Source organism: Betta splendens, chromosome 24, assembly GCF_900634795.4.
Source record: "Betta splendens chromosome 24, fBetSpl5.4, whole genome shotgun sequence".
Classification (NCBI taxonomy): domain Eukaryota; kingdom Metazoa; phylum Chordata; class Actinopteri; order Anabantiformes; family Osphronemidae; genus Betta; species Betta splendens.
In genome coordinates this window covers 12,023,170-12,050,165 of record NC_040901.2, presented here as the reverse complement: position 1 = coordinate 12,050,165, position 26,996 = coordinate 12,023,170, and the positions used below count along the sequence as shown (strand labels likewise).

The window sequence follows — 26,996 nt, the reverse complement described above, 5'->3', positions numbered from 1 at the left end:
TCATTTCAGGTTGACGGTAAAAATACTAAACTGTGAACGTGAAAGTGTTTCCTCCTTTAAGTTTAACACTAGTATTCACACAGTCATATGTGCTTACCTCACGCTAACTCGATAACATATGCGTGTGTGGTGAGAAAACAATGTGGCGCCCAGGAAAATAAAGAGTTCCTGCCTGTAGAACACGCGCTGGGCCTCACAGGAAGTTTAAACTGGTGAAGTAGAGAAAAGGAGATTTAAATCAAAGCAGATACGAGGCAAACCAAGGTTTGAGTCATAGGAGCCACGGGTTGAGCTCCGTCTGACAGACTCCTCATTCAGCTGCCGATCGTGGGCCGTTCATGCCCCTGCTGCAGATGGTGTCACTCATAATACTGTCCTGAAAATGCACTTTATGTTTGTGTCACTCTGAATTTGTATTTGTGGCTGTAAATGTTCACAGCTGCCAATCAAATTTGAGGCGCTTGTGCGCGACTCCATCCCTCAGTTGGAAATATTGTGCTCTTCACTCTGCATTTGCTAATGTGAGCGTATGCATGAATAATTTTCACTCATAGCTGATATATATTTATATTAAGTCCATCACATAGAAACAGAATCCATTCACGCCTGTGTGCTCTTTAGGCCGTTTAACCTGACTGCACCTCTTCGGACTGTGGGAGGAATCTGCAGAAAGTTGTTGGATTTGATCAGGAGTTTTTAAAAACCTGTCTCGCTGTCACGACTCAGTGAAACAACCTTTGTTACGAAACAGATGGGAAAAGCTGCTAAACAGCTAATGGACTGCTCGTGTTGGGAGCAGCTTGTTGCCTCAAGGTCAGAGGTCAAGCGGTGTTGGAGCGTGTCCGGGCTAGAGATGCCGCACCGAGGCCTCCGGCCGTTCATACGTGACCGGACCTCTCTCCTTCTGTGTCTGCAGGTCATCCAGGACCGCGTGGACTCCCACGTGTCCAGAAACCAACTGCTGTGGAACTCCCTGCCCGGTGGTCTCTATGCACTGCCCCAGTACTCGACTGACCCGGCCCAGTTCCCTTTTTACTATGCCGTACTGGGTAAGAACACTTAAAAAAAAAAACCTCCAATATCATATGAAATGTTCAATTTAAAAAAGTTCCTCATTTCATCCTCGTCCTTTTTCCTTATTCATTAGGGTGAAACATGTTTTTATCTTATTTCAGCAATGCATGTTTCACGTTGTGCTTTATTGAATCCAATCAGCTGTTTCTTCAGGCGCTGTGCGTTCACCTGGAAGCTGTTGCTGAATGCAGCGAGCGAAACTGGCTGCTGGTCATTTAGAAGTACAAACATAAGTTAGAGAAAGCAAACTGTTACATAAGCTGCAGGCAAAGGCTGAGGAGACAGTGGCCTGCTGTGGGTATAAATATGTGTGGGTGTGTATAGTTATGCATGCAGACCTGAGTGATTCTCTGTAGACTGAGGCTGTAACTGAGATCGATGTTTGCCTTTCTCTGAGGAATTGAGGGCACTGGGGTTAGAAGGAAGCGAGAGGGGAGGGATTGAGATGGAAGGAACGATGGAGCAGTTTGGTTTGTGCCACTGCAGTAAATCACTATTTTAGCTTCTGCCATATCTAATGCTGCTCCTGGGGAACTTGTTGTCAGTGCACAGTGGTCTCACTCTGCTACCTCCCCATAACTTTTGATGGCCAAGCATATGCAACTTCTGCCTGCTAGGAAAAGTTTGACTCTGTGCCGCGTCGTTGCCTGAGGAGCTGAAAGGATGCACCGACTCGATGGCTCAACTCGGCTGCACCAAAGTTTGTGAAAGGTTCTGCTTTTCCGTGAGGCTACAGGAGTTTGAGCCGTAGAAAACTAGAGAGAATGTGAAATGTGACGTTTACAGATCAGTTTAGTTCACAACAGATGGATCTTCAGTCTGACAAACAAAATGTGCCACCATGTTTGAGCAGTGATCCAGTGACACGGCAGCTCTTATTATCGTAGCCCGTGCTCCGTCCCCACACTCACCAGCCATCAGGGTGAGAAACAAATGCAGAATCTTCTGTTTTGTTTGTCTCAAAACAGCAAAAGTATTGATGTGGATTTGTTCTTTTCTGTCTTTTGCTGTGGATAAACGTGTTATTTACTCTCCTTCTCACAGAGTTATGTTTCTTCATTGCTGGCCCACTGTGCGTCTGCCATTTGTTCTACGGGTCAGTAGGCCAGTGTCTGGTCCAATACCTCTTTAATAACTCCAGCAGATGCAGCAGACTGAAGAGTAATGAGATCCACCACGTTACAAAAACAAAGGAAGCTCAGCTTTGTTTATAACCGGACAAACGGCAGCAAGTGAACGTTGATCTGTACGTCCAACCGCTGCCAGTCACTCCAGCCTGGACTTAATTAGTCCAAAGAAGCGGTGACGACGATCGGAGGGCTTGTTTTTAAGAAAAGCCAGGTCCTGTGACCTCACCAAGGGTGGAACTCATGCCTCCATAAATACTGCTGAGCCCACCTGAGATGGGCGGTCAGGGGCTCCGTGTCAGGGAGATGGATAGAGCAACACTAAAGAGCACTCTGGCTCCACTTATCCATGAGGATGCTCGCTCCCCTATTCCCTCCCCCACCCAGCACTTGGCATGCGATGTGCCTGTGGTCCCAGCCTGTTCTGAATATCCTGCTTCTGTGGATATTCCCCTGCCGTCCCCGGCTTTAGAGACTTTTTCACAGAGATGCATATAAGCATTTATTTACTGTAAACTTAAGGCTGCATTAACTGGGTGTAATGTGAGGTGTGTTATCACTGATATCCGTCAGTGTGTGTCTGCTGCAGCACGTTCCTCACTGAGCTTCGTTGGAGTCACTTCTGTAGCATTTTCACTTCTTTTCTTGCTCCTGTGATTTTGCGGTGAGCTAATATTTAATGAGTCGTGCTGCTTCGTGACGACTTCCTTCAGGGTGATTCCGTCTTCAGGGCGTTGTGGGTGCTGTATAACACGACGCGGCTCGTCTGCTTCCGGCTGCAAAGAAGCCACCGGTGCTGAAAGGAGAGGTCGTCCTGTCTGTTTTCTGCCAGGTCCAACGCGTGCTGGAATATAGAGCAGCATGAGACGAATAAACAGCGCGTTTTTACTGTAGTTTGTGAATTATGTCATCATCATTTTAAATGAGTTGCAGTAAAGACGTGGACATTAGCAGCAACCTTTTAACTACTTTATTGAGCCCATGGGGAAATTGTTCTTGGACAGCAGGTCTATAGATGATTGACGCAGACGCAGCGTAAGTGTCTGCATCAACGTTTGAACTGTAAACTCGCTCTTTATTTTCCAAGTTTCAGTGTAACCACGTATATTTTTAATGAAATACAGACTCTTTCAAATAATTTGATTGTAGAAGCCAATGCTGCACAGTATTGATATATTTATTTGGTGTTAGCTGCTGCAGGAGGAATCAATTCTTCAACTGGGATAATGTATCGAGGCAGTAATTTAAAGTTCGGTTCTGCTTCTTGACTTTTCTTGTTGTCGCCTCTTTTGTTTGCCTCAGTGAAATACAGCGAGTTAACGAGAGTTGGTCTGTCGTGAGGTTGTAGAAAACAGAATTAGTCATTACGGGAACAAATCAGCATCACTTACGTTCCACTGAGAGAGACGTAGAAAGCAAACGGTTGACTTTTGGATTAGACATGTTTACTCATGCTCAGTCATGTGAAGCAGGGGTATATATCCTGTCAGAGAGATGGATGACGGGTGCAGCGCAGAGCACTCAGTGTCCAGTTATCCGTGATGGAGCTTTATGGAGAGCTACATCTGCACAAATCACTGTTAAAAAACTGTAAACGCTTTATCCATAATAAATGTTTGTGTGTGTGTGTGTGTTTCCTCAGGTAAGAGCCCTTCGCAGCAGTTCACAGCTGTGATCCATACAGTGACTCCTCTGCAGGCCCAGCTCTCCCCTGTGGTGAAGCTCATCATCGCTGTAGCCAAGTCCAAGCTGTGTGCACAGGTAGGACAGGAGCCTCCTCTACTGTACCACGTTTACAATAACAACTAATGAGCCCATACAGGCCATGAGCAGAGAGCAAAGTGTGAAATATTTAATGGATATGTAGAAATGTGCCTTGATGATTGAATTCATTAACGGGACTGTGGCTGGAATCGATCTGTCAGAAAACAGACCTGAGTTTGGCTCCAGGCAATAAAACCACTTTAGTTGAGTCTAGGAATAGATTTTGTGCTTTTTAAGGCAAATGAGTTCGAGTGTGAGGTGACTCCACTTTTTAAGCAAGGCCACAAACTTCTGTGAAGCTACTGCCGGTGCAGTAATTTACCAAACGCCGCATGACGCGCGTGTTTAGGCTCAGATGTCCTGTTCTTTCCTCATCCAGATCGTGGTTTTATGGAACTGCGACAAGCCTTTACCTGCGCGGAGCAAGTGGCCCTCCACCAGCGTGCCTCTCACCGTCATCGAAGGACAGACCAAGGTAACGGCTGCTCGCTCTCATTACGCGTTAAAACACTTTGTGGATATTTATCTGTTGCTTTATGGAACTGTGTTGTTTTAAGGTATTTGACCATAATTTGTAGGCGATTCACACCAGAACTGAAACCTCAACCTCTAGTCTTCTGTCACTAAAATGAGGTTGGATGCGTTACTGTACGTTACAGGTCTGTGAGTACTTGTGAAACATGGTTTTCTGTTCGACGAGCTCGTTGCGGATGTTGTTTTTGAGTGTGGATGGCGTGAACGGGTCTCTCAGCAGTCAGTCTGCTGGAGCACAGGGGGAGGAATAAACACAGGACTTGGACAGCGTATGAGCTAATGTTATTTCCTGTCTGAATTAAATTCCAGCACAGAGCTGTTTCAGGCATAAATGGACTGTTTATGTGAGACTCTCACAACATGAGCTGTGATTGTCGGCAGATAGAGTAAGGCTGTGGGAGTGTGTCTTTGTTGGAATTGTCTTCATTTGCAGTATAATTCAGTAATATTTAGTTTTCACATTCACACGTATGAAGTTTTCATAGGAGACGGGAAATTGACTCAGGAGTGTTTTCCTAAAAATACACTTAACCACATACGAGAGAGCTCCACACATCATGGCCCGTTTTTAATTCCAATGCTTTGGTGCCTAATTGCTTTCATGTGAAAACCTCAGCATCTAAAAAAAAAAGTAATGACAATGAAACACATCTCTGCGGTCCCGTAATTAGTCTTGTGGTAAAGCGCTCGCTGGGTTTGCTGTCACTGTAATAATAATAATACCGACAGCAGACACACGCAGCGCGTCTCATTTGCCTCCGCGGAGCCGCAGCGCAGTAATTTGCTGTTGGATACACTTGTATGTATCTGTAATGCGGAGCAGAGACGCGGTCGCATCCTCTGGTGTTCTCGCCTGCACCCACTGCTTGGATCTGCTGGTGAGATTCCGCTTAGCAAGCGTTTCTCTCCCCACATGTTGGTCTCCACCCACTTCACACCAGCACGCTACTATATCTGAGCTTCATCAATCAGCTTCCAGCCTCACACCCTGTCGTTTATATTGATAAACTAATCTGCTACATTGATCCGTGCATTTAAATTAAACCAGAGGAGCATAAAAGTCAGCAGGTTAAAGGTCAAACATGTTAAAAGGAATCTGAATACTGGATCCACTTAAGCTTTGTCCAATCGTTGTGGAGTGAGACGTGTGTAGTTTATCTATTTTGCTTTACAGACAATTAACTGTAGTTTGCAGTTAGAGTGGAGATTGAACCGTCTGATAGGCGTAAAGCAGCATTAGCATTCAGCAGCTAACGTTCACCATCTGCTGAGTCATGCTTGCCAAGCAGTACAGTATGTTTATTGCTGTGGGAAATGAGGTTGATGGGAGCAGAGAGAGTCAATCAGAAAGGAAAAGAACCGAATCAGAACAATGAGCTGGAAAAGATGTAGAGAGGAGCAGCCACCGATTCTGTGGCTTCGCTACGAGGAACTACTCAAATCAGGCCAATTTCTAAATTAGACTAATGCAGCACTAACTCTTGTTATGACTGTGATGGAAATTGTAATATATACAATGACTCCGACTTAGCAACCTTTCAAAGGTTGAAGATGGAAAATGAAGAGGACGTGGCTGGCCATAATTTATGATGGAGCTGCCGATGGATGTGACAGGATGTGATCTCTGACTTTGAACTGTAATTTACACACGTCTAGGTGTGTTTGAGATAAAGACAGACCTGGAAACTCCAAAGACTTTCCTTGAAGAGGGAGTCATAGCAAATCTAACGAGAGGAAATGGGTGCGAAGGGAGCAACAAAGATAAGGTTCAGACCATTGAACTGCCAGCGATCTCGCCAGAATCTAATCTCTGTCCAGAGGCAGGAAAGCTTTGACACCAGCCACAGGGAAGGAGGTGTCACTCACAGGCACTGACACACTGAGGGTTCAGCTAATATGAGGTTTCTGAGGCCAGTGCTGGCATGACTGAACCGAACGAGCCAAAGGGCAAATGAGTTTGATATGGTGAAATTTCTCAGGTCCTAAATATTTGGATAGAAGGAGCAGAAAATAATTTAGCACAACATTTAATAAAATGGGCCCATTTTATCAGCAGTAGAGTGAACCCAGAATCGAGTAGGTTTGATTACTATTATTTATTAGTGGAAATATAGAAAAAAATGCTTGACGGAGAACTTTGGACAGCAAATAATGAGCTGAGGAAATTAACACAAATAATTGAATATAAATGTAAATGACTAAAGCATTTATGGTGTCATCAAATGTGGCTGTTGTTGGTTTTTCCTTCTTTCTTGTGCAGATGTTTGATTTTGTGCGTTCATCACATTCAGAACATTAGTCCTGTTGATTCTGAGGCACGTGACTCGTTTGCTCCATCCAATTACATTGATGTTTGTTTTATACACAGAACGAACTGTTGAACATCTATGAAGCATCCACACTGAACTAATTATCAGCTGATTACAGGGCATTTATCCAAAGAAAATACATGTGCCAAGAGCTCTGACTCTCCGATGATCTACAACTGGAGTTTCTAAAATGACTGAGGGAATTTAGGGGATTTGTGTTCAAATCCTTTGATGTTGTGCTTAGTTTGATTAATGTGCGCCTTCAACCGTTGGCTCATTAGGCCGAGCAGGAAACTGATATTAACCTTATTATTTGATATGTTGTCTTACTTTGCAAAGTAAGCTTCTTAACATTACCCCCAAGCTTTAATTCAATGGGTTTTGTTTCAGATAGTGGGTCCATGTTAAACAACATGACTTAACATGGAGGCTAGTTTGAGTTTAGTGAAATGAAAAGTGCAGTCTTTTTGCTTGTAATAAACAGAGACGCGGCCTGAGAAGCAGGTCCAGATCTGCATCAGTGGCATCCACAGATAATAGCCACCCGTTGTGTTTGTAACCAAAACTATTCAGGCAGGAAACTAACTTTCAGGTGGATTAATGATTACAAATGATCATCATTTTCCATTTGTTTCAGTTTAGAGGCTGAAAGTTTCCACTGATGTTTTTTCCATGAAGTCCAGCTGTGTCTTTTCCCCAAAGTTAACTAATTCACACTTCAGCCTGGCGTCAATAACTTCATCAGCAGCTCTCGTCGAGCTAATGGATCACGGTCTACTACGCTTTCCGTCAGGCAGTGAATTGATAAAGACCCATAGAAAAGCTATTAGGTCAACTCTCTGATGGATGGACACAGCAGACAACAAGCAAACACGTTTTCTCATTGACCCTTTATAGCCTCATTAACTGTTTGATGCAAAGGATTAAAGCAGCGTGAGCGTTAAACATGGGGTTAATTACACACATACGTCTTGTGACTGATGTCAACATGATATTAATAACAGCTGCTTCTATGTTTCCTCTCCAGCTGATGAGCAGTCGTTTCTTCCCCCACGACATCATCCTCACCGACGCTGTTCTCAGCCTGGATGAGGACGCCGTCCTTTCAACCAACGAGGTGAGTCGCTGACGGTTCGTTAACTGCTTGGCTCGACCGTCAACTTCAGCAACTGCTGAGGTGAAACACTGACGGTTCATCAACATACGGGGCGAGACGGACACTTCAAATCCAAATCCAAGGCCACCAAAGCACGGTTAGCAACATCTGGATCAATCCCCACAATACTCACCAGACAGTTAAAGAAGCCAATGCACCACAGTGGTCTGCTGTCAATCTGACAGCTGCTCCTGTCCTTTATCAGACATCTGTCCTGGAGCAGGGCCGCGCTGGGCTGATCAGTCATTTGACTGTTCCTACTGATCTCTCTTTACCTGAAAATCCTCTCCACAAAATAAGGTTTTCAAAAAACAGTATAGGTTTGAATTTGTCATTAAACCAGTAGCAAGATAGAAAGACATTCATGGACGTCTACAATGGACTGAGTGAAACTGTGGAATAAAAGTATAACTGTGGAAAAGGTCAGTGTTGGAGAGACTCCAGCGATGAACAGTCGCTTCTGTAAATGTTTTTCTAACCAGGTCTAAACTGCAGTTTTTTGTCAGTCAGTGGCAAAAGCTGGTGATGTCTTTACTCAGTATTGATCCGTTGTGAAAGGGGACAATCAGGCCCTGCACAGTCATGAATACCATTCATTCCAAATGAATTGGCTCTTTGTGAGGCCGCCGTGAAGGCGCTTCGACGCTAAGCAGGAAGCAAACAGACGACAACAGAGTCTGTGGCGCGAAGTTGTCAGGATCAGGCATCTAGAGAGGAAATACTGCAGTTCAATTACTGAGTGTTTCAATTAGACTTTATTAAAAGAGGAGAAAAAAGACTGACTGTAAAACTGGTCGTCTGGAGAGGAGGCGAGCGACACGACTTAGAAAGACAAGAAAGCGGAGAGGAGCCGTGTTACAGGAAACAAAGGAGGCAGGAGCTCACGAGAGGCATTTCCTCTGTGTCCGTATCATTTCGTTGTTGAAAGAACGAGCTGCTCTTTAATTAAAGCCTTGTTACTTCCTGAAGAGCGGATGGCAAACTCCCCCGTGGTTTATTAGCCCCGCGTCTCTTAGAGCAAATTAAAAACCACTGGATTGTTTAAAGAGAGGAAATAATGTTTCTATTCTTCTTTGTAATCAAGACTTGACATGTTGGCAGAACCAGAGCTGTGAGAGGTACCGTGATCAACCGGGCCGACGCTGAACAAGGCTGCAATGCATCACAAGCATGAGTTTTAGTTTAGAGCAAAGAAATGAGAATCGCTCACCTGTGATGCTGAATTAAAGCTCTTTCTGTGAGTCATTACAAGCTGCAGCCTCTTCTACACATCGTCAGAGTTAAAGATAGGATCCATAATGGATTGTGAAGCCCAATGAGCCCAAGTGATCCAATATATCTTTAGAGTGAGATGTTTTATTGATCGGTGCGAGTCAATGTTCACTGTTCTATGCTAACGGGATCACGGTTACACTTTACGGCTGGACAACTTGTAGCACAGAGTTTCTGCAGCTAAACTTTTATGGGCACATGACTTGTTTTATGAAACGAGAGGAAGACAAAGACCCAGACTGGGGGGAAGCGGAGTGAATCTGTGCGTCGTGCTCTAATTGCCCTTTTAACATAGACGGGATTTATTGAAAGTGTATGAAATATGTCAAGTGAGTAAAAATATGCGAGAGCAAGAACATAACGCTTAGTGGGACTTTTCTTATTCTATTACCTCGGTGGAGGAATCGCCTCATAATTATATTGTTTCAGCTCATTAAGTGTAGGATTATTCCATGAAGAGAGATTAAGGGAGTGAATACGAGTGGAGGAGAAACCTGACAAAGCTTTTGTCTGTCATTGAGCAGCCAAGCGTGTCGCGGTGGAAGACGTTTTCAGTATGGTGGATATGAAAATAGTAATAACGGCTGAGCTGATCCTCTCTGCATGTGAATGGACTCTATGTAGAAACGGGTCTGTTCAGGAGGGCTTAAAATGAGACGCTGCCTCGTCTCAGCAGCAGGTCTGTTGAACCCAGGTGTTGCTGGATCGACCCTGTGCCACAGGGATTGACCTGACTGTGGCCCTAGCGTCAAACGCAGCTAAGCGTCTGGTCGTGTTGTTCTGTTCCAGGTGGAGTTTGCTTTCACTGTGTGGCAGAGTTTTCCTGAGCGGATTGTAGGATACCCAGCGAGGAGTCACTACTGGGACAGCGCCCGGTCCCGCTGGGGCTACACCTCCAAGTGGACCAACGACTACTCCATGGTCCTGACGGGAGCGGCTTTCTACCACAGGTACATGTGCTTCACGTGAGCATTTCTGCTCCTTCTTACTTCCACAGACACAATGAGAGGCTTGTAGTTTATTTAGTGCACTGCGTTTCAGATTCTACAACGTAATCATGGGCTCCTCATACGTTTGTAAGCACAGGCTGCAACTAGTGATGAACACAGCGTTGATTAGTGAAATGCATCATTCAGACTGATGGGAGCACTTACACATTACACGAGTTAAACAGACTCCTGGTTGTGTATTTTCTGCAAACAACAAGAACAAGGTGTGTTGTGATGTTGAAAAGCAGCCACACACAGAATCTGCAGAGGTGTGAGCTTTTATTTAGGTAATTGCCTAATGCGCTGAGGTCACACTCTACAAAGTCAAATAGTAAAGTAAAGTAGACTTAAGTTGCAGGAGCCACAAAGTGAGACTGCTGTTGTGTAGACACATCTGAAGCACGTTGTCCCACTGATGAACAGCTCTGTCACCGTTCTATTGTTAGGACGTCAACGGTAACACTGTGGAAGAGGAAAGTGCGTCACTGGGGTGTGAGTCTGTGGCAGCGATAACTGAGCTGCTGTTTGTTTGTCAGATACTACCACTACCTGTTCACCCACTCGGTGCCGGCCAGCCTGCTCACTACCGTGGACCACATGGCTAATTGTGAGGACATCCTGATGAACTTCCTGGTGTCGGCTGTTACCAAGCAACCACCAATCAAAGTCACACAGAAGAAGCAGTACAAGGAAACCATGATGAGCCAGGTAAGAGCAGCAGCAGCAGCAGCAGCAGCAGCGAGTACATGCAGTGTCTGGGACAGAGCTCCACTGAGAAGTCAGGCTCACATATTTAGGTTGTCATAGTCCACAAATGTCAAAAATGTAATACAACCACAAATGCATCCAATGATACATGAGTCATAAATAATCAGTGAAGTAATATTGTCAGTTCAGTGATACCAAAACTGTGTCAACGTCATCCGAGAGAATGTTTAGAAAGGCGGCTTATTGGCCCAATAGGTTATTGTGAATTGGAGTCAGAGTTGTTGGACATACTTACATATACACATACACATACACATACATACAGATCAGACAACATCGGGTGTGTGGCCACCAGGAGTGATGCTGGGCTGCTCCTTGTCTGAGTGGAGTATGAATCACTGCCCCCTTCTGTGTGTGGAAGGGCCCCCTTTGGAGTCAAATTAGGGTCACATTAGATTTGTGTGCATAACCAGATTTGTACTTGTAGACATAGTGAGGCACTTATAATTTGGGGCGTTAAAATTATGCACAAATCGTGTCTAATAGTAAATAGTAAAATAACATGACCTTAATTTGCCTCCACGCTCTGATTGGCTAATGCACAAGGAAGTTGTCGCAGCCCCTTGACGTGGCACAGTAGCTCTTGAAAGCTCCACAAGCAGCAACAAGCTAGTCCACTGACTGATGACTTTAATTATAATTAATGATCAGACAGACATGACGGTTCATGTGACGTTACTCTTGTGATTTGCGAAGGTGATGCAGTTGCACGAACGTTAAACTGGTGTTTCTATCAGACATTAATGTAGCATGTTAGCTGACAGGCTATTAGCAATGCCATGCTACGTTATGATGCAGCTGGAGTTAAGGTGGATGTTCTAGTTACCGTTGTGATCGTTTATCAAACCACAATAAACACGTTTACTTTAACAATTTTGAACTTTTAAACAGCCTGATATGAGATGCAGTTGTTAGACAGGCTTGGATTTCATGGTGCTTCCCGCTGATCAACACCGTCTAAGGAGACAGACGCCCAGTGTTGCTGCAGAATCTGTGATGATGTCACAGATACTTCAGACACGGGCAGAAAGCTCAGTCTGAGAAATCACGATCGTTCATTTAGTTCGCAGCATTCACTTTCAACCGTCAGCTGAGACCTGCACCCTTCTGACTCTGCTTTGCTTCACCCACTGTTTACTTACGCGCTGACAGCACCTGCCGGCAGGTAACAGGTGGATCGGTAAAGGAAAAAAAACGCTCCTGATCGTTCACAAAAAACACGAAACAAAACACAAGTTAAACGCTACGCACCGTCCATAGATCACTCTGTTGCTAAGAGCACACGCGCTAACAGAGGTAACGTAAACCAAGGCATTGACAGGGACCGCTAACAGGATGTCACCAGGTAAAACAACTCACTGGAAGTCGGTCGCCAGTTAACACGGTCACTCTTCCGTATGGAACACCAGTTGACGTTAGCCACCAGTTTGCGACAGAGTAACCTGTGGATGAAGCGCTGTTACCTACCTGTTAGGGTTATGAAAACCATGCGTTTCATCCACAGATTATTCTGTCGCTGAAAGCATACGCTAACCGGTCAACTGGTGTTCCATATGAAAGAGTGACCATGCTAACTGGCGACCAACTTCCGGTGACATCCTGTTAGCGTGTGTGCTCTTTGCGAGTGATCGATCGATAGATGGAGCATCGCGTTTCACTTGTGTTGTGTTTTTTGTGAACGATCAGGAGCGTCTCGTCCTTTACCGATAAACCTGTTACCTGCCGGCAGGCGCTGTCAGCACCAAAGTGACTCTCCACTGATGGATGAAAGTGAATGCTGCAAACTAAAATGATTCTGATTTCTCAGACTGAGCTTTCTGCCTGTGTCTTTAGTATCTGTGACATTCTGCAGCAACACTGGGCGTCTGTCTCCTTATAGACGGTGTTGATCAGCGGGAAGCACCAAGATCCTGCACAACAACTGCATTACATATCTGTTTAAAAGCATTGTTAAAGTAAACGTGATTATTGTGGTCTGATAAACAATCACACAATCACAACGGTAGCGTTACTGGACCCACCTTAACTCCAGCTGCACCATAACATAGCATGCATTGCTCAAAATGGAGGCAAATTAAGGTCACGTTATTTTACTTGTAAATTTAGGCACAATTTTTGTGTAATTTTAACGCCCCAAATTATAAATGTAAATATGGTAAAACCCCACTACATCAGTACAAATCTGGTTACGCACAGGTTTAATTACGCACGCACAGATCGGTTTGCCACAAATCTAATGTGACCCTAATTTGACTCCATAGCCCCCCCTCCCCCCTGCAAAATGAAGCCCTCCCTGATGACCGTCACTTTTTACGAGTCACACCAAAGAAGGCCCATTTCAAGGCCGTGTCACCGCCACAGACGTCACCTGTCAACAGTGGCCAATCTCCTGTCAGGGCGAGTGGCGACCAGGAGGAGAATCATGCATTAAATGCAACTGTGAACGCTGAGTCCTAATACAACACATGTCTCATGCATTACACACAAATCATTGAACATTTATGGGGGGTTGTTTAGAACAAGCTGCACTCTTCTATTAGACACAGCAGAACCATCAGCATCCTTAAGGGACATGGTGACGATCAATCACATGCTACAAAGGCTGCTGTCACAGAGTCACACTCTTTCTCCTAATGTCATGTTTTACCGTCCCAATTAGAATGTGCTCTTGATCTTACAACACAAACAGCCAGCCAAACAAAGAGGGTCAGCATTAGAGCCAGGCCCTGACCCGAAACCCACTGAGCATGGACCTGGAGCACAGCGTTTGGCCGAGTCCCAGACCCCACCTTAGTCATAATCATCACATTGATGTTAAAATATGAATGGGACGCTGCTCCTCACCTGATGCTGTCATTAACAACGTGTTGCCTGCCGGCGCTGCTCTAACACGTGTCTGGTCTCTGCTTCTCTTCAACCAAGGGCTCCAAGACGTCGCAGTGGGCCGACCCGGACCACTTTGCTCAGCGCCAGACCTGCATGAACACTTTCAGCCACTGGCTGGGCTTCATGCCCCTGGTGCACTCTCAGATGAGGCTGGACCCGGTGCTGTTCAGGGATCAGGTTTCCATCCTGAGGAAGAAGTACAGGGACATAGAACGACTGTGAAGGCGTAGGAGCATTCACATCAGGCGGACGGAGACAATGAGCGAGCAGTGTGTTCAGAGACGCTGTGATGGGGCAACACACACCTCACATAAACATGGTGCACATGAGGAATTCAGCTCAACAGCCTCAGCATCACTTTGCGTGGCACTAACTGTGAACAAACATGAACTCAGAGACTCGTACAACCAAGACCTGAACACGTTCAAGGCCACACATCAGGTAAACAGTATGTGCTGCATGGTTTAAAGTGTACAAGGACCTGAACATGTCACTGACTTCAATGCTTTCAAAGACACGTATTTAGGAACATGCAGCAAAGACGTGGTGGACAAACAGTCACAGGGTCCGGCTGCACCACAGCCAATGGCCAAGCTCCTGTATACTAGTGTAGATTCTCAGCAGCAGTTTCTGTCTGTATGACGCAAATAAAAATGAAATAAAGAAACGTCATGTCATAAGATCAGAGGTCACGTCACAACTGCTTGTGGTTTATTTCTATACATTCATCTGCAACAGCGTTTTCAATCCAAACCTGACTCATCCGCCTCTACTCTTTGTATCAATACACAACTCTAACGTGTTTATGCACACGTTCAACTGAACAATGTAGATTCCCTGAACTCTGACCTGCACCGTTCTGATACAACAACGTAATCAGGGAATGTAGATCCTCAGCATTTCAAAAACAAAGGCCATGGGGCTGGAACACAACGCAATCGATTATAACATATAGTCTCCCAGGACTCATCATCCCTCTATTATTTAGACTTCAATTTTCATAGATTAATCCTAAAATACAAGCTCAACGGGTAACAACTGTCCACATCAGCTGGTCCTTACTAGTCACAACACAACAATGCAACAGTGACTTCAGTGAGAACAAAAAGACACAAGTGACACAAACCAGCTGTTTTAGTTGAAGCAGAATTAGCTGTGGATCTAAGAAGACCATGGAACAAACACCAGACGCGGCCCACTGTCGCCAACACTGCTGGAATCTGAAAGAGGTTATAATGAAAACAGGCTACAAAGCAGTGCTGCATTCACTGTCAAACAGTCATTTCACTTCCTGCTGAGAATACAACAATTACACTGTACTATGAAACAAACAGTGTTTTACTACAGGCCATCACGTATGAAGTTATTAGCAAGCGTTTCCAGCTCTCAACTTTAACCTCTACTATCACAGACCAGTGAGCCTCGTGTTCCTTTAGGGACTGTCTGTACACAAACCAAACCCTGACATCACAGCATGGAACACAACACGGCCTTCAGAGTGGCTCAGTGGGAAGGAAGCTACATGCTGGTAGGGAACAGGCTAATATTACCTTCTGTAAGCAACAAGAGATCATATGACTCTGCCCCAGTCAATGCTAAAGCTACCTGGCTATAAACCGCTGTATCGATGCTAAAGCTAACTGGCTATAAACCGCTGTATCGATGCTAAAGCTAACTGGCTATAAACCGATGTATCGATGCTAAAGCTAACTGGCTATAAACCGCTGTATCGATGCTAAAGCTAACTGGCTATAAACCGGCCTGACTTTGCAGAGTGAGCCGTCAAATTAAAGTGACTCTACTCAAAGTCGTCGCCGTTTTTAAATGTGAACCACCTTCCCCCCATTTACAAACTGAAGCGTTTCTCTCTGTGCTCCTTGTTTTGGTGCCAATTGCACAGAGGATTTAGTGAGAGCTACAGTCGCTTTCATTCGCCGTAGCTTCGGGGAGTGTGTGTCTAATGCACAACGATGGCTTTTAAGAGAGCTCCTGAGACCACCACCTACTCGTAGCTGGAACATGATGAATATTAAATAAAGCTTAGACACAGCCGCTCTGATTCTGGGCCTCAGTTTATAAAGCTTCAGGAAGATGTTCCTCATGCACCAACAGCACAGGTTCTTACAGTAGCGACAAACACTGGAGAACGACGCTAGAACCTCAACAGGTTCTAGCAACTTGTCCATCACAGCATCGAGCCTCATTCATGGTTTTACAACATGCAACTTACAAACCAGTGAAGACGTCTGTGTGGCTCTGATCTGACAAAGGTGCACAAGCACACGCAGATGGGACTCCTACATATTCACACTGAAGAATAGAACGTGTGAATATGATTTGAGCCTGGTGTCTGTAACAGGACTTCACAACAATGGGCCTCTGTGCAGCACAAACAGCCTCTAATAGCGCGTTAGGGGCCTGGTCTCCCCGTGATCAATAGAGGTCAGCCTTAGTCATTGGATGTGATCATCCACGGTTCCCTCCGGAGGAAACTAAACCTCCTGGCTCGTATTTATTGGACAGTGAACACGGATCCCCGTTTGTGCTGATGCTGGAGGACGCCGGGCCACAGAGAAATAAAACACAAGTCTGACACGGAGCAGAGCCGAAAGAACAAAAGGCCTTTAAGTGACAAAAGTGTAAGATGTGCGTCTCCAGAGATCCACAGATCAATGAGCCTCCTGGTTGGCGTCACCGCGGGGTGAAGACTATTTCTGGAAGGAGCCATTCATACGGACACTTCATTAAAGCTTCATGTCGTATATATGGAGCATTTCTGCAACTGCACAGATTAACAACCATGTGTGAGCCACCTCACCCACATGTGGAGGGTTCCTACATGCTGCTGCCTCAGCAGTCTGGGCTGGGCTCACGTATGAGGGGCCGCTTTAGCTTCACCAGGTAAACAAACAAATCAGCTCCCACCGTCTCGTGACGCGTGGTCATGAGTCTGCAGAAGCGCCTGCGTCCACCTCCAGCCGCTCGCCCTGCTTTCATCTCACTGTGCGTTTTAAATCCGTCAGCATCTAGCTCATTGGTTACGGCTCTATTATGCAGCGCCGCTTCAGGAAAATAGGAAACACATGAATAAATCATACCCCGCTCCAATCGCTCTGATTCAGTGTTTGGATAATTATTCAGTTTCTCATGAGAAGCCACTCATTGATTCGCTTTGACCCTAAACAGTTTCCAAGGTTATGGGATGGGAAATTGACGGCCTGCGAGCGGTGATGGGGAGAGGAACCAACTCGCTGAATATCCAAATATTCAAATCTCTCCCTGCTCTCGCTCTCAAATATCCATAACCAAATGGACTTATAATTGGAAGTCAGCAGGCCCGGGAGTAGTCCTCACCTCCTTCTTGACTCATCGAGACATTAGTTCTGGTGAGTTACAGGGTTGATACAAGCACATGGACAGAGGAGAAATTCATTAGGAGGAGGAACTTCCTCCTCCTGTAATTTTACCCATTCTCCTACTTGGACTTTCTCTTTATTCAATCGTATAAAACACACATTCCCTCATCTTTTCCTCTCATCCTTTCCCTCTCCTCCAACAATGTTTCTCATTACAGGTTGTCTCCTCGCATTTGTCATACTGAGCAGTCACCCATGATGATATCATAGAGTACTCGGCCACTGTGTGTTTAGTGATTTGCAGCAGTGGCTTGGCTTTTCAGAACTCCCCTGTGAGATCTCACACACACACACACACACACACACACACACACACACACACACACACACACACACACACACACACACACACACACACACACACACACACACACACACACACACACACACACACACACACACACACACACACACACACACACACACACACACACACACACACACACACACACACACACACACAGAGTCCTATTTGCTTCAGAACCCTTATTTCTTCCTGGTGGGTTTGGAGACCCCCCCCTTTGTCTGAATTGAATAGGACATGTCTCTGGATCTATGAATCCTATTATGAAGGAAGAGAACACAGTGGAAGGAGGGGAAGGAGCAGGATGAATCTAAAAGGGAGCGACACGGCTACAGAACATGTACAGATGCTGTTTGCGACAGAAAGAAACTAAACTAAACTACAGCATCGTCGTTTGTTAAAATGCTAAAAATGCTCAGTTACTCAGTATTTTTGCTACGTCAGCGCAGACAGTGAAGCTTCAGAGAAAGTGAGGCGAGCTATGAACTGTGAATAATTCTCCAGAACTAGAGGCTAAAGAGTCCGACACACAAACAAAGACGCGTTCCTACAGACTGTGGGAACGTTCCTGCCAAAGGTTCTGCTGGGCGTCAACCGCACCTGCTCCTTCTCCTTTAAGTCCGTCCGACACTGAGCGGCACCTTGGGGATGACGGGGGCTCTTGACTGATATTCACCCTCGGCCCAGGAAGGCGCTTTGAATAATACGAGAGAGCGGCGCCAAATGAAGACGTATAGAAGAGAATTATCCCCCCAGAAAGACGTCTCCTGCCATTTCTGCTCCTCTCCATCTCCGAGATCACAGAGAGGAGGGAAGCGCTGGGATCCATCACACGTCATGAGCACTGACACGGGGCTGCAGTCTTACAAGTCATACATTAAATGAGTGCTATAGGACGAGCGAGTGCCACAGTCAGACAGGAAGCTGGAGCAGAGGGGGCTTCAATATACAGATGATATAAAGCAATTAACAGCCATGATAATGAAACTAGTGCACACAATATTAGAAATGAGCAAATGCCTAACGAGGACATCTAGTCCACGTAGTTTGGCTGTTTGGTGTTGATTTGTTTTTCTTATTTTAGTCGTCGTTTCCTGCTCCCGATCCCATTTCCTGACACGGAGCCCCACAGGAGCCGTAGACTCTGACTGTGTGCGTACGACTCTGTATCAAGTGTAAATGAAATAATCAGCCCGCTCTGTAATTGGGCTCCACCGAGCCAAGAAACACAAGAAAACCACACGCAAACCTGTAAATTAAGTTCAGATCTCCAGCCGACATCGTCACCATTATCAGGTCCCTGCCTTATATCCAGCCACGCCCTTGGAACCCGGTGAGAACGTACAAACACAGAAAAGGCCGGGACCGCGCCTCTCGATCTCTGAAGACGTGGTGAGTTACTGCACGGTCACAAGGACAAAGAGACCGACGTGTGGCTGTTCAACCCACCACTCCCTCAGCGCCGCCACAGGCTGAGCCCGGCCGCCCGGCGGGAGCGTGACCTTTACCTGCTAGACCCACAAAGAACTCTGACTCCCACCGCAGGCGGATCAGGAGGCGGGCAGAGGGCAGACAGGGCTGCTGGTTCAACGCCCGCCTGAATGAGGCGTCAACGGCCAAAGCCGCGCTGAAAAGGCCCCGACGTCAGGGAGTTAACATTAAGCGTGTGCTGAACTGGAGGCACCAGCCTGTTCTACACAGTCCAGCTGGGACGAAAAGAGGAGGAGACGTTATCAGCTGATGTCAGGTCTGTTCTTACAGCTGCTGCGTCGCTGAGCACAGTCAGACTGGTTCAACCACACGCAATGGTTGAAGCTCCTCCATCATCAGCTGACTGGGAACCACTTGCTCCGCCATCATCAGCTGACTGGGAACCACTTGCTCCGCCATCATCAGCTGACTGGGAACCACTTGCTCCGCCATCATCAGCTGACTGGGAACCACTTGCTCCGCCATCATCAGCTGACTGGGAACCACTTGCTCGTCTCTCCTAAGTTCTTTACAGTTTTACCAGTTTACAGGCACCTCCCCTTCTTCTCCTGCTGAAGCCTTTCTTGTCGTTCCACTGCCTCCTAGGCCTCATTCATTTATTTCCATTTGCATTTCAGCTCCGTTTCATTTGTCACCTGTGATCCCCCGACGAACGAATAGGAAACAATCTGAGATTTACAGCGCGATAGCAGCCAGGCAATTACCGCAGTCACTTCTCACACGCGCCCGCTTAGTTCTGGGAGATATGAAATTCCTTTACCATGCGATACGGTCAATTAAAGCTGCAAATGCTGTTGATTAACGGCTGCTAATGCTCATGAAGGTTATATTCGGTCTCACAATAACTGCAGCATGGGAACCAGGTGATATATTGCGACTAAACCCGCGGCAGCAGGTTAAATTCTGACCGATTACGGACCGTAACAGACAAACACAAGCTGCAGTTCACGACCAGAACCAACGGGCAGAACCCGAGCTTCAACAGCGGGACTTGGGCTCCAACCTGTGTCTGAGTGATGACGCGGGGGAGGTTTCCAGTCGGGGGGTTATTTGTTTGCATTATCCGGCCTCTGACAGACGGGGGCGGTGTCACCGCTGTATCTGATTCTAATTATTTAGCAGCTGTAAAACACTTGTCGCTGCCTCTGTGCTTCGCCTCCACCTCATTTGTCTCCTCGCACCTTGCTTTCTCACTGCCGGTTAGTGGTAGCGGGCCCATTTTAAGAAGCAGCACAAGAGCCGCGTCACAAAGAAGCTCCACGTCCATATGGAAAAGAAATCATATTACACATCAGACAGAGACACATCAGGTCACAATCCTTCTAAGGTTTTGTGTTACTCTGTTTCTCAAGTGCAAAGGTTCCCAAACGCGCCAAGGATCCATGTAAATTTCACTCTACAATCCTCCCCACACAGGGTTTCTGAGCAAATCCACTTAGGAGGAGATGCTGGGCCTGACCCAGAGCCAGCTACAGGGATTAGATCTCCTATCTGCTGTGGGAATGCGCCGAGGTTCCCCCGGGAGGACTGGAGGATGACAGGGCTGCACGCTGCCACTTGTGGGGTTACGTTTCCACAGATTGAAGCGGGTCGAGCTCAGCCGCCGTCCTGAATCCTGAGGACACGCGACCCGAGGAGAAACAAGCCTTCCAGACTTCCTCCTCCTCCCATCGAACCGTCTCTGTTCCCTTTTCAGAAATTAATTAGGCAGCGTGTACTTGGGAAATGAGGTGACATTTTCTTATAATGAGAGCGATGGGTGAAATAGAAGGAATCACTGCGTTTCCAGGACCTGCCATCAACAGAGATTGACATTTTCCATTACAGGCTCAAAATGTACATGTGTTACTCCATCTGATTTGCTGTTTTTGTGTGTGGGTGTGTGTGGCTTAGGGTTCGTTTTGGCTGCAGACGGCAAGGAGGTCATCCATCTTGTTACAGCCATATCCCAAAGTGTGTGTGTGTGTGTGTGTGTGTGTGTGTGTGTGTGTGTGTGTGTGTGTGTGTGTGTGTGTGTGTGTGTGTGTGTGGACCAGTGCATGTGTGTGCCTGGGTGCAGAAGCGCGTGTGGAGAGTGGCAGTAAGACGAAAAAGCATGATTTATGGAAGGGAGTGATGCTGGAAAGCTCTAGGTACAGCAACGACTGTAAATCCTGATAAAAAACCTGGATAGAAGCAATTTAATGCCATCAATCTTTCTACCTAGGGGCTGTGATATATTGGCAGGTAGAAAGGAGGTGTGTGTGTGTGTGTGTGTGTGTGTGTGTGTGTTTGTGTGTGTGTCAGTGCATTAAAGAAACAGGCTTTACATATTTCTTAAATAGACAAACATGTTTAAAGCTACTAGCAAAACGCCCCTGATTGTAGCCTTAACACTGTAAATCTAACCGTGTGAAATGTGTCACATTACAACATTATTACAACCGTCATGATGAAGGACACAACGTGGATGTTGACATTTCATTCGGAGGGTTTTGATGAGGAGCATTCTTAAAGGCTTCAGAAGAAGAGCTGCTTGTTGCTAAGCCGGACGGAAGAGGTTTGAAAAGCGTCCGACCTCCACCAGGATCGGGTCCAACACTATGAACCAGACGTGGGTCAGCGCCACCGACCAAACCGAGAGCAGGGCGTGAAACCGCCTGGGAATCGTCACAAGGAAAATAAAAGGCGTCCTCGAGGCGCCGGCTCATTACGGGTCCGAGCTCGGCCCAAAGCAGTGTGGAGCATGCACATGAAGCTGCCTGGAGGCTGCTTTTACGCAGCGTTTGCGTCGCTGATGCGGACACAGCGTTACATTCACCTGCCTGTGGGTTAATAAGAGTGATTCATAGCTGACGAGCTTCCATCCATCTACCAGAGCTCCGCTCCACAGCAGAGCTGACAAAAAGACGCGCTTAATTCTGCTATCGTTCTCATCTTCACTCGGAGTTCATTAAGGAGCTGTGTTCGTGTTTACAGGAGCCTCCTGCTATTTCTACACCTACGTGGTTCCTGTGCAGTGACTGGCATCAGGTACTTGGCAGCAATAACGCAAACGTGGACAATGAGCACATCTGACGTGTGCTGGGTTGTATCTGTGTTTCACACGGGTCCTAAAAGCTCATGGAGGGAGGTTCTGGAGCGTCAGCTGCAAATGGAACTTGCTTTTCCAAATGACATCAGACAAACATGTCGCCACTTAAACCCGTGTCTGCAAAGCTCATGACAGACAGATTAGATTTGTGACAGCCTTAATCCTTCAAAGCTCAGACTTTCACATGACACATCTTTCTCTAAACGCACACACACACACACACTCACACACACACTGACCAAAACCTGACAACCTATCGGCGTGTACTAATTAAACTGCAGCTGCTACTTCCTGGTCCTCGTGTCCAGTCCTGTCTGATGTGCGTCACTATCACAGAGCAGCAAATAAAGTTAATGCTGATCCATTAACAGCACTCGCTGCTGTCAGAACTGATAGAAGCTCCATGGACATAGATCTGCACCACTTCGAGTGTTCAAACCTACAATACAGCAGGAGCTACAGGCGTAAAAAGCTCTGCTACCTGACGACAGCCTATTCTTGAAGCACAGTTACTGCGGAGCGTGTGATGTGACAATGCTGTGTGAATAATCTAAGTTTACAAATGCACCAAAGCTCCATCTGCTCTTCGCTGCTGACTTGTCTGACACCTATCTGGAGCTGGGCTTCGCACACTTACTCACCGCCGCCGCTGGTGCCTATCATCAGCTCGTGTCGACGCCAGATACGATCATTCAACAGCGGCGCGGTGAAGACTTCCAGCAGCCGAGTGGCAGGAAAGCCAGCGTTTAGGCCAGTATCTCCCACCACGACGGAAAGAGGGGGTCCCAGCGCTCAGGAGGGAAACCAGTAAACACAAGTGCACACAAAGCACGTCAGTTCCACTCCGACTATTTAAAGTCAGCTGTGGCAGACATAGACTTTATTATGAATGAAATGATGCGCACGCTGCAGCCTGCTGCTCCTGTAAAGACCATTATATAGGAGCATTTAAAGCATTAAGGCTGCTGTGGGTTTGGCCTCGACGTCTGAGGCTTTGGAGCGCTGCAGGCTCCAGCTCCTCCGCTCGGCCCAGCGGTGGAGAGGCCGACGGCTCTGCGATAACCTTGCCCTGTCATTGCGTTCTTAAAACAAATCTGCTCTTATCAGGATCTTGTAATAGGCAGCAAATGCAATTTCCCAGCTCCCCTGGCGGGTGTCTCCCTGAAATCCTCCACGGGCAATCTACCTGTGTGATCTGACGCCTCTAAGGGGGACTTGAACCGCGGCAGCATTAGCCCATCTGACAACTAGCTCTGCCACTGACAAAGTGTCAGCGTCGCCCAGTGCGCTCTCTCACTCGCTTTCATTTTCACACTGATTGCTTTCTGTCACTTTTATCCTTTCTGAGCATTAGCATCTCTCTCTTTTCACTCTTACTGTCTTCTTTGGCTCTCTGTGGTGCCACAGATCACAGGAATGCATTAGCGACTTCTGCTGTCCATCAGGCCTCCTCCTCGCCCCCCCCACGCCACACTGGAGCCCATTTCTCTCTCCTCGTTCACTGCCATTCTTCCACATTACATGTGCTCGCTTCGCTACCGGTAAGAGAGTTCATCGCTTCATCAATGTGGACTTCTGCCTAAAGCAACGTTGACTCTAAAGACAAGGATGTTCTCATTCACCTTTGAGCAAAACAGATTAGGCAATTGTACAACATATAAAACTTGCCAAATATTTAAAAAAAAAAAATCTATTATATAGTGGGACAAGGGGACAGTATGTGAATTCTGCCACCTTTTGCAAACACTATGCACAAAAATAAAGTGTGAACACACGGTGTTCACTGTTTAGGAAATCATCTAGGGAAAACAAGACAAACACAGAGAACAAAAACTAACTCAAAGCTGCCAACTGTACTGAACCTGTCCACTTGATGGAAAATCTAGCGAAAACCAACAACAACAAACTTTGAGCTACAGAGAAGGTCCCACTACAAACATACAGAAACACATTTCTGCTCACACAAACACACTCGCCGCACTTCAATTAGATTCCATTGGATTTTATTAAATCTTCCTTGAGCTTTCACTTCACAGCAGCATCCATCAGAAGATTATTATTTATCTTGCTGTCAAAAACTGGCAGCTCATGGAATCCCACAGAGACTGAAAGAGGTGTGTGTGTGTATGTGTGTGTGAGAGGTGTGTGTGTAGGTATATTAAAGGATTGTTGTGTACAGACGTATGCCGAGCGTGAACACGCACGTAAAGCAAATGCTCAGAAGAACAAAATCACATGGTGGCTAATTACAGACATTAGCACAGCACATTAGATCTATGCATGCCTGAATTATGCAAATATTGTTAAAAATGCTAATGTTTTCATTCAACGCTAATCACTGATCCTAGAAGAACTTATTTGATTTATTATACAGAGGGAAGGGGTGAGTAAGTTCAAAAGTAACTGAAAACCATATGTGTAATTACATCACAGAGTCTCTGCAGACAAGCAAATAACAGCATTAGACCACAGATGTTGTAGTTTAATGCCATAAAGAATCTGGATGTTTACAGTGGAAGGTGAAAACAATCATCAGCCATTTTCCAGCACAGAATGGGCCAGAAACCCCAGCAGCGTGAATGTGTGCACATCTAATGTAGAAGTTTGAAGGAGGAATGTTGGTGATTTATGAATTAGTGGCCACCGCTCATTCAATCCACCGGAGCACGTTGCAGAAGAGAAGCCTGTGCGGTGGCGTTGGGTATTTTTGAACGGCATCGATTGCGGTAGTGATTCTACCCAGCCGCTGCGTTCTGTTCACAAATTAATAAACGAACGCAACGGGCAGCGGAGCCGTGGGGAGAAGCAAACGGGACAAGGTGAGGTACCAGCTGGTGGCCTTTCTGTGTCTAGTTTGACTGAGAAAATCTTTACACTCGCACTGAGTGGAATGTCTTGGACTTTCCACTGGGATTTCTCGCAGTCTCGAGATTTTACTCTGAGTGCTGCTCCACTACTGGAATGTAAATGTCACAGCCTCCAGCATAGCACTGATAAACAGGATCTGCTGGAACAAATGAGCTGAATCCATCAACCTACTATTACCTAAGGTTAAGTGCCAAAACATTATACACCAGGGTCTCTTTTACTTTCAATCAATTCCCTACATATAGACCCCAACAAAGCCTCTGGGCACAACACTAGACCAGCATATATTCAGTCACACCTACTTATACACACAAATAAAAGTCAAAGGCATAACGCAGACCGAACAGAACTAAAACATACTGCACTTCTGGTGATAAAATACCAGCTGTCTGCTGCTTGTGTTTCCAAATGGCTGCCACAGGTGAGAGAGCATTTTATGAAGGTGTTGCCCACCTGTGCCTGTGTGCGTGTGTGTCCTCCTCCAATGCAGCTTGTCATAATGTAGCGATAAAGTGCTGATGCAGCTGTGACTGACACTATTATACACCACCACCAGGGAGACGGGTATAGATGGAGAGAAAGACAAGCGTGGTATGGATGGATGGACTGCAGTGTGTATATAAGTAATTTGGTATGGTAACTTTAGATGAACCTTTAATTTGACAGAGACGGAGTGTGAGACAAAGGCCAAAATGGATGGGAAGTGGTGGTATTCTGGCAGCAGTCTCTTACTCAGCAACAGAGCGACAAAACAAGATGAAAAATGCTGCTGTGCTTGTGCCTCTATACAACACACCGCCAGGAACGGAGGCTTCACAGAGAGGCAACAGTGACACCTAGGGGTGATTAAAGGTAACAACCAAATTAAACACTACTACCAGCTCCCTGTCCTCTTTGGTGCAACGTGAAATTTAAATCCTCATATGACTAATGTTATAAAGCAGAAAACAGGTTTATGACATAAACACCATTTAACAGGTTTCATCAGAAAGTTCCACAATTAGTTCCACAATACTGCACCTCAAGAGGCCCCGTATCCAAAGCATGTGCTACGTTCTACATTTGAAAGAGAAGTACTTCACACAAGCTTCAGGGTCCGTTCATCTACACAAAGAACACAAGCACCTGCTACAACAGGCCTTTGTTCCACAGACACACACGACTTTTCACTTCATTTTCTTGATAAAAATCAAACGAGATCCGCATCATGAATCATCATTTTTCAAGAATATTGTTTGTGTGTGGACTGTGCACCACATCAGCCAAAGCGTTTCAAAATGATTAGTTTCCCCCAAAAAACAATTATTTCAAAAGCCTCCGTTAGAACCAGACACCTACATCTGATCTGACATCAATTACTTAATTAATGTCCTCACACATACGACTCCATCACAATCACATCACTTACGATCAGTGCCCGGTGGCACATCGACCCGGTGGCGTGACCCGCTGCTGGTTCTGGAGATGAATGCGTCCATTAAAGCAGGAAAAGAAGGAAAAAGTCCAGTTGTTGGTCACCGCAGACGCCTTCAAATCCAGTTTCGTGTGAATAACAGTCCGCGTTAGGTCCCTTTCAACGTTAATGCTAATGCTAACAATTAACCAAACGCACAAGTTCCTCCTCCAACAGTTGTTACTTGGTCAACATATTATATATAACGCGTTCTACTGGTTCATGTGGTGAAACACAAAATGTGTTGCACAAATTCATAATATTGCTGAGGTGGTCGCTAGTTTCAGGATACTTCAGTGTGTATAGCAGCTAACTGCATAAACAGCCCACAAACTTTCCTTTGCATGATGGCGGGCGTCAATCATCGTACGCGCACGCAGGTCAAAGGTCAGCCTCGCCCACATGCCTATCCCTTACTTTTAATTGGCTGTATTGTTTTTGTGACGTCAAAATGTTCAAACAACATGCCACATCTACGCATTTTAATCAGCTGTTAATGAACCTCATTTGAA

General features: G+C 46.0%; 1 protein-coding gene and 1 long non-coding RNA gene across 5 annotated transcripts in view; one reads left to right on the top strand and one right to left on the bottom strand.

Annotated features, from left to right (window-relative positions):
* LOC114849466 (exostosin-1) overlaps positions 1-14,579 on the top strand; it is a 79,209-nt gene extending 64,630 nt beyond the window's left edge. For all 3 annotated transcript variants that reach the window (XM_055506070.1, XM_029140946.3, XM_029140947.3), the window contains 7 exons: positions 917-1,049; positions 3,844-3,962; positions 4,345-4,440; positions 7,836-7,925; positions 10,026-10,186; positions 10,762-10,933; positions 13,916-14,579. In XM_055506070.1, coding sequence (XP_055362045.1) covers positions 917-1,049; positions 3,844-3,962; positions 4,345-4,440; positions 7,836-7,925; positions 10,026-10,186; positions 10,762-10,933; positions 13,916-14,101 — 957 coding nt within the window. In that variant the 3' untranslated portion in view covers positions 14,102-14,579. The remainder of the gene's footprint in view (positions 1-916; positions 1,050-3,843; positions 3,963-4,344; positions 4,441-7,835; positions 7,926-10,025; positions 10,187-10,761; positions 10,934-13,915) is intronic.
* On the bottom strand, positions 10,184-26,841 carry LOC129603658 (uncharacterized). 2 transcript variants are annotated; one of them, XR_008693776.1, is made up of 5 exons: positions 26,440-26,841; positions 13,838-14,065; positions 11,257-11,360; positions 10,775-10,865; positions 10,184-10,687 (listed from the first exon to the last, which is right to left on the bottom strand). It is a non-coding gene; the product is annotated as an uncharacterized LOC129603658 (long non-coding RNA). The 2 variants fall into 2 exon arrangements; XR_008693775.1 differs by lacking the exon at positions 11,257-11,360.
* Positions 26,842-26,996: the final 155 nt, after the last annotated feature.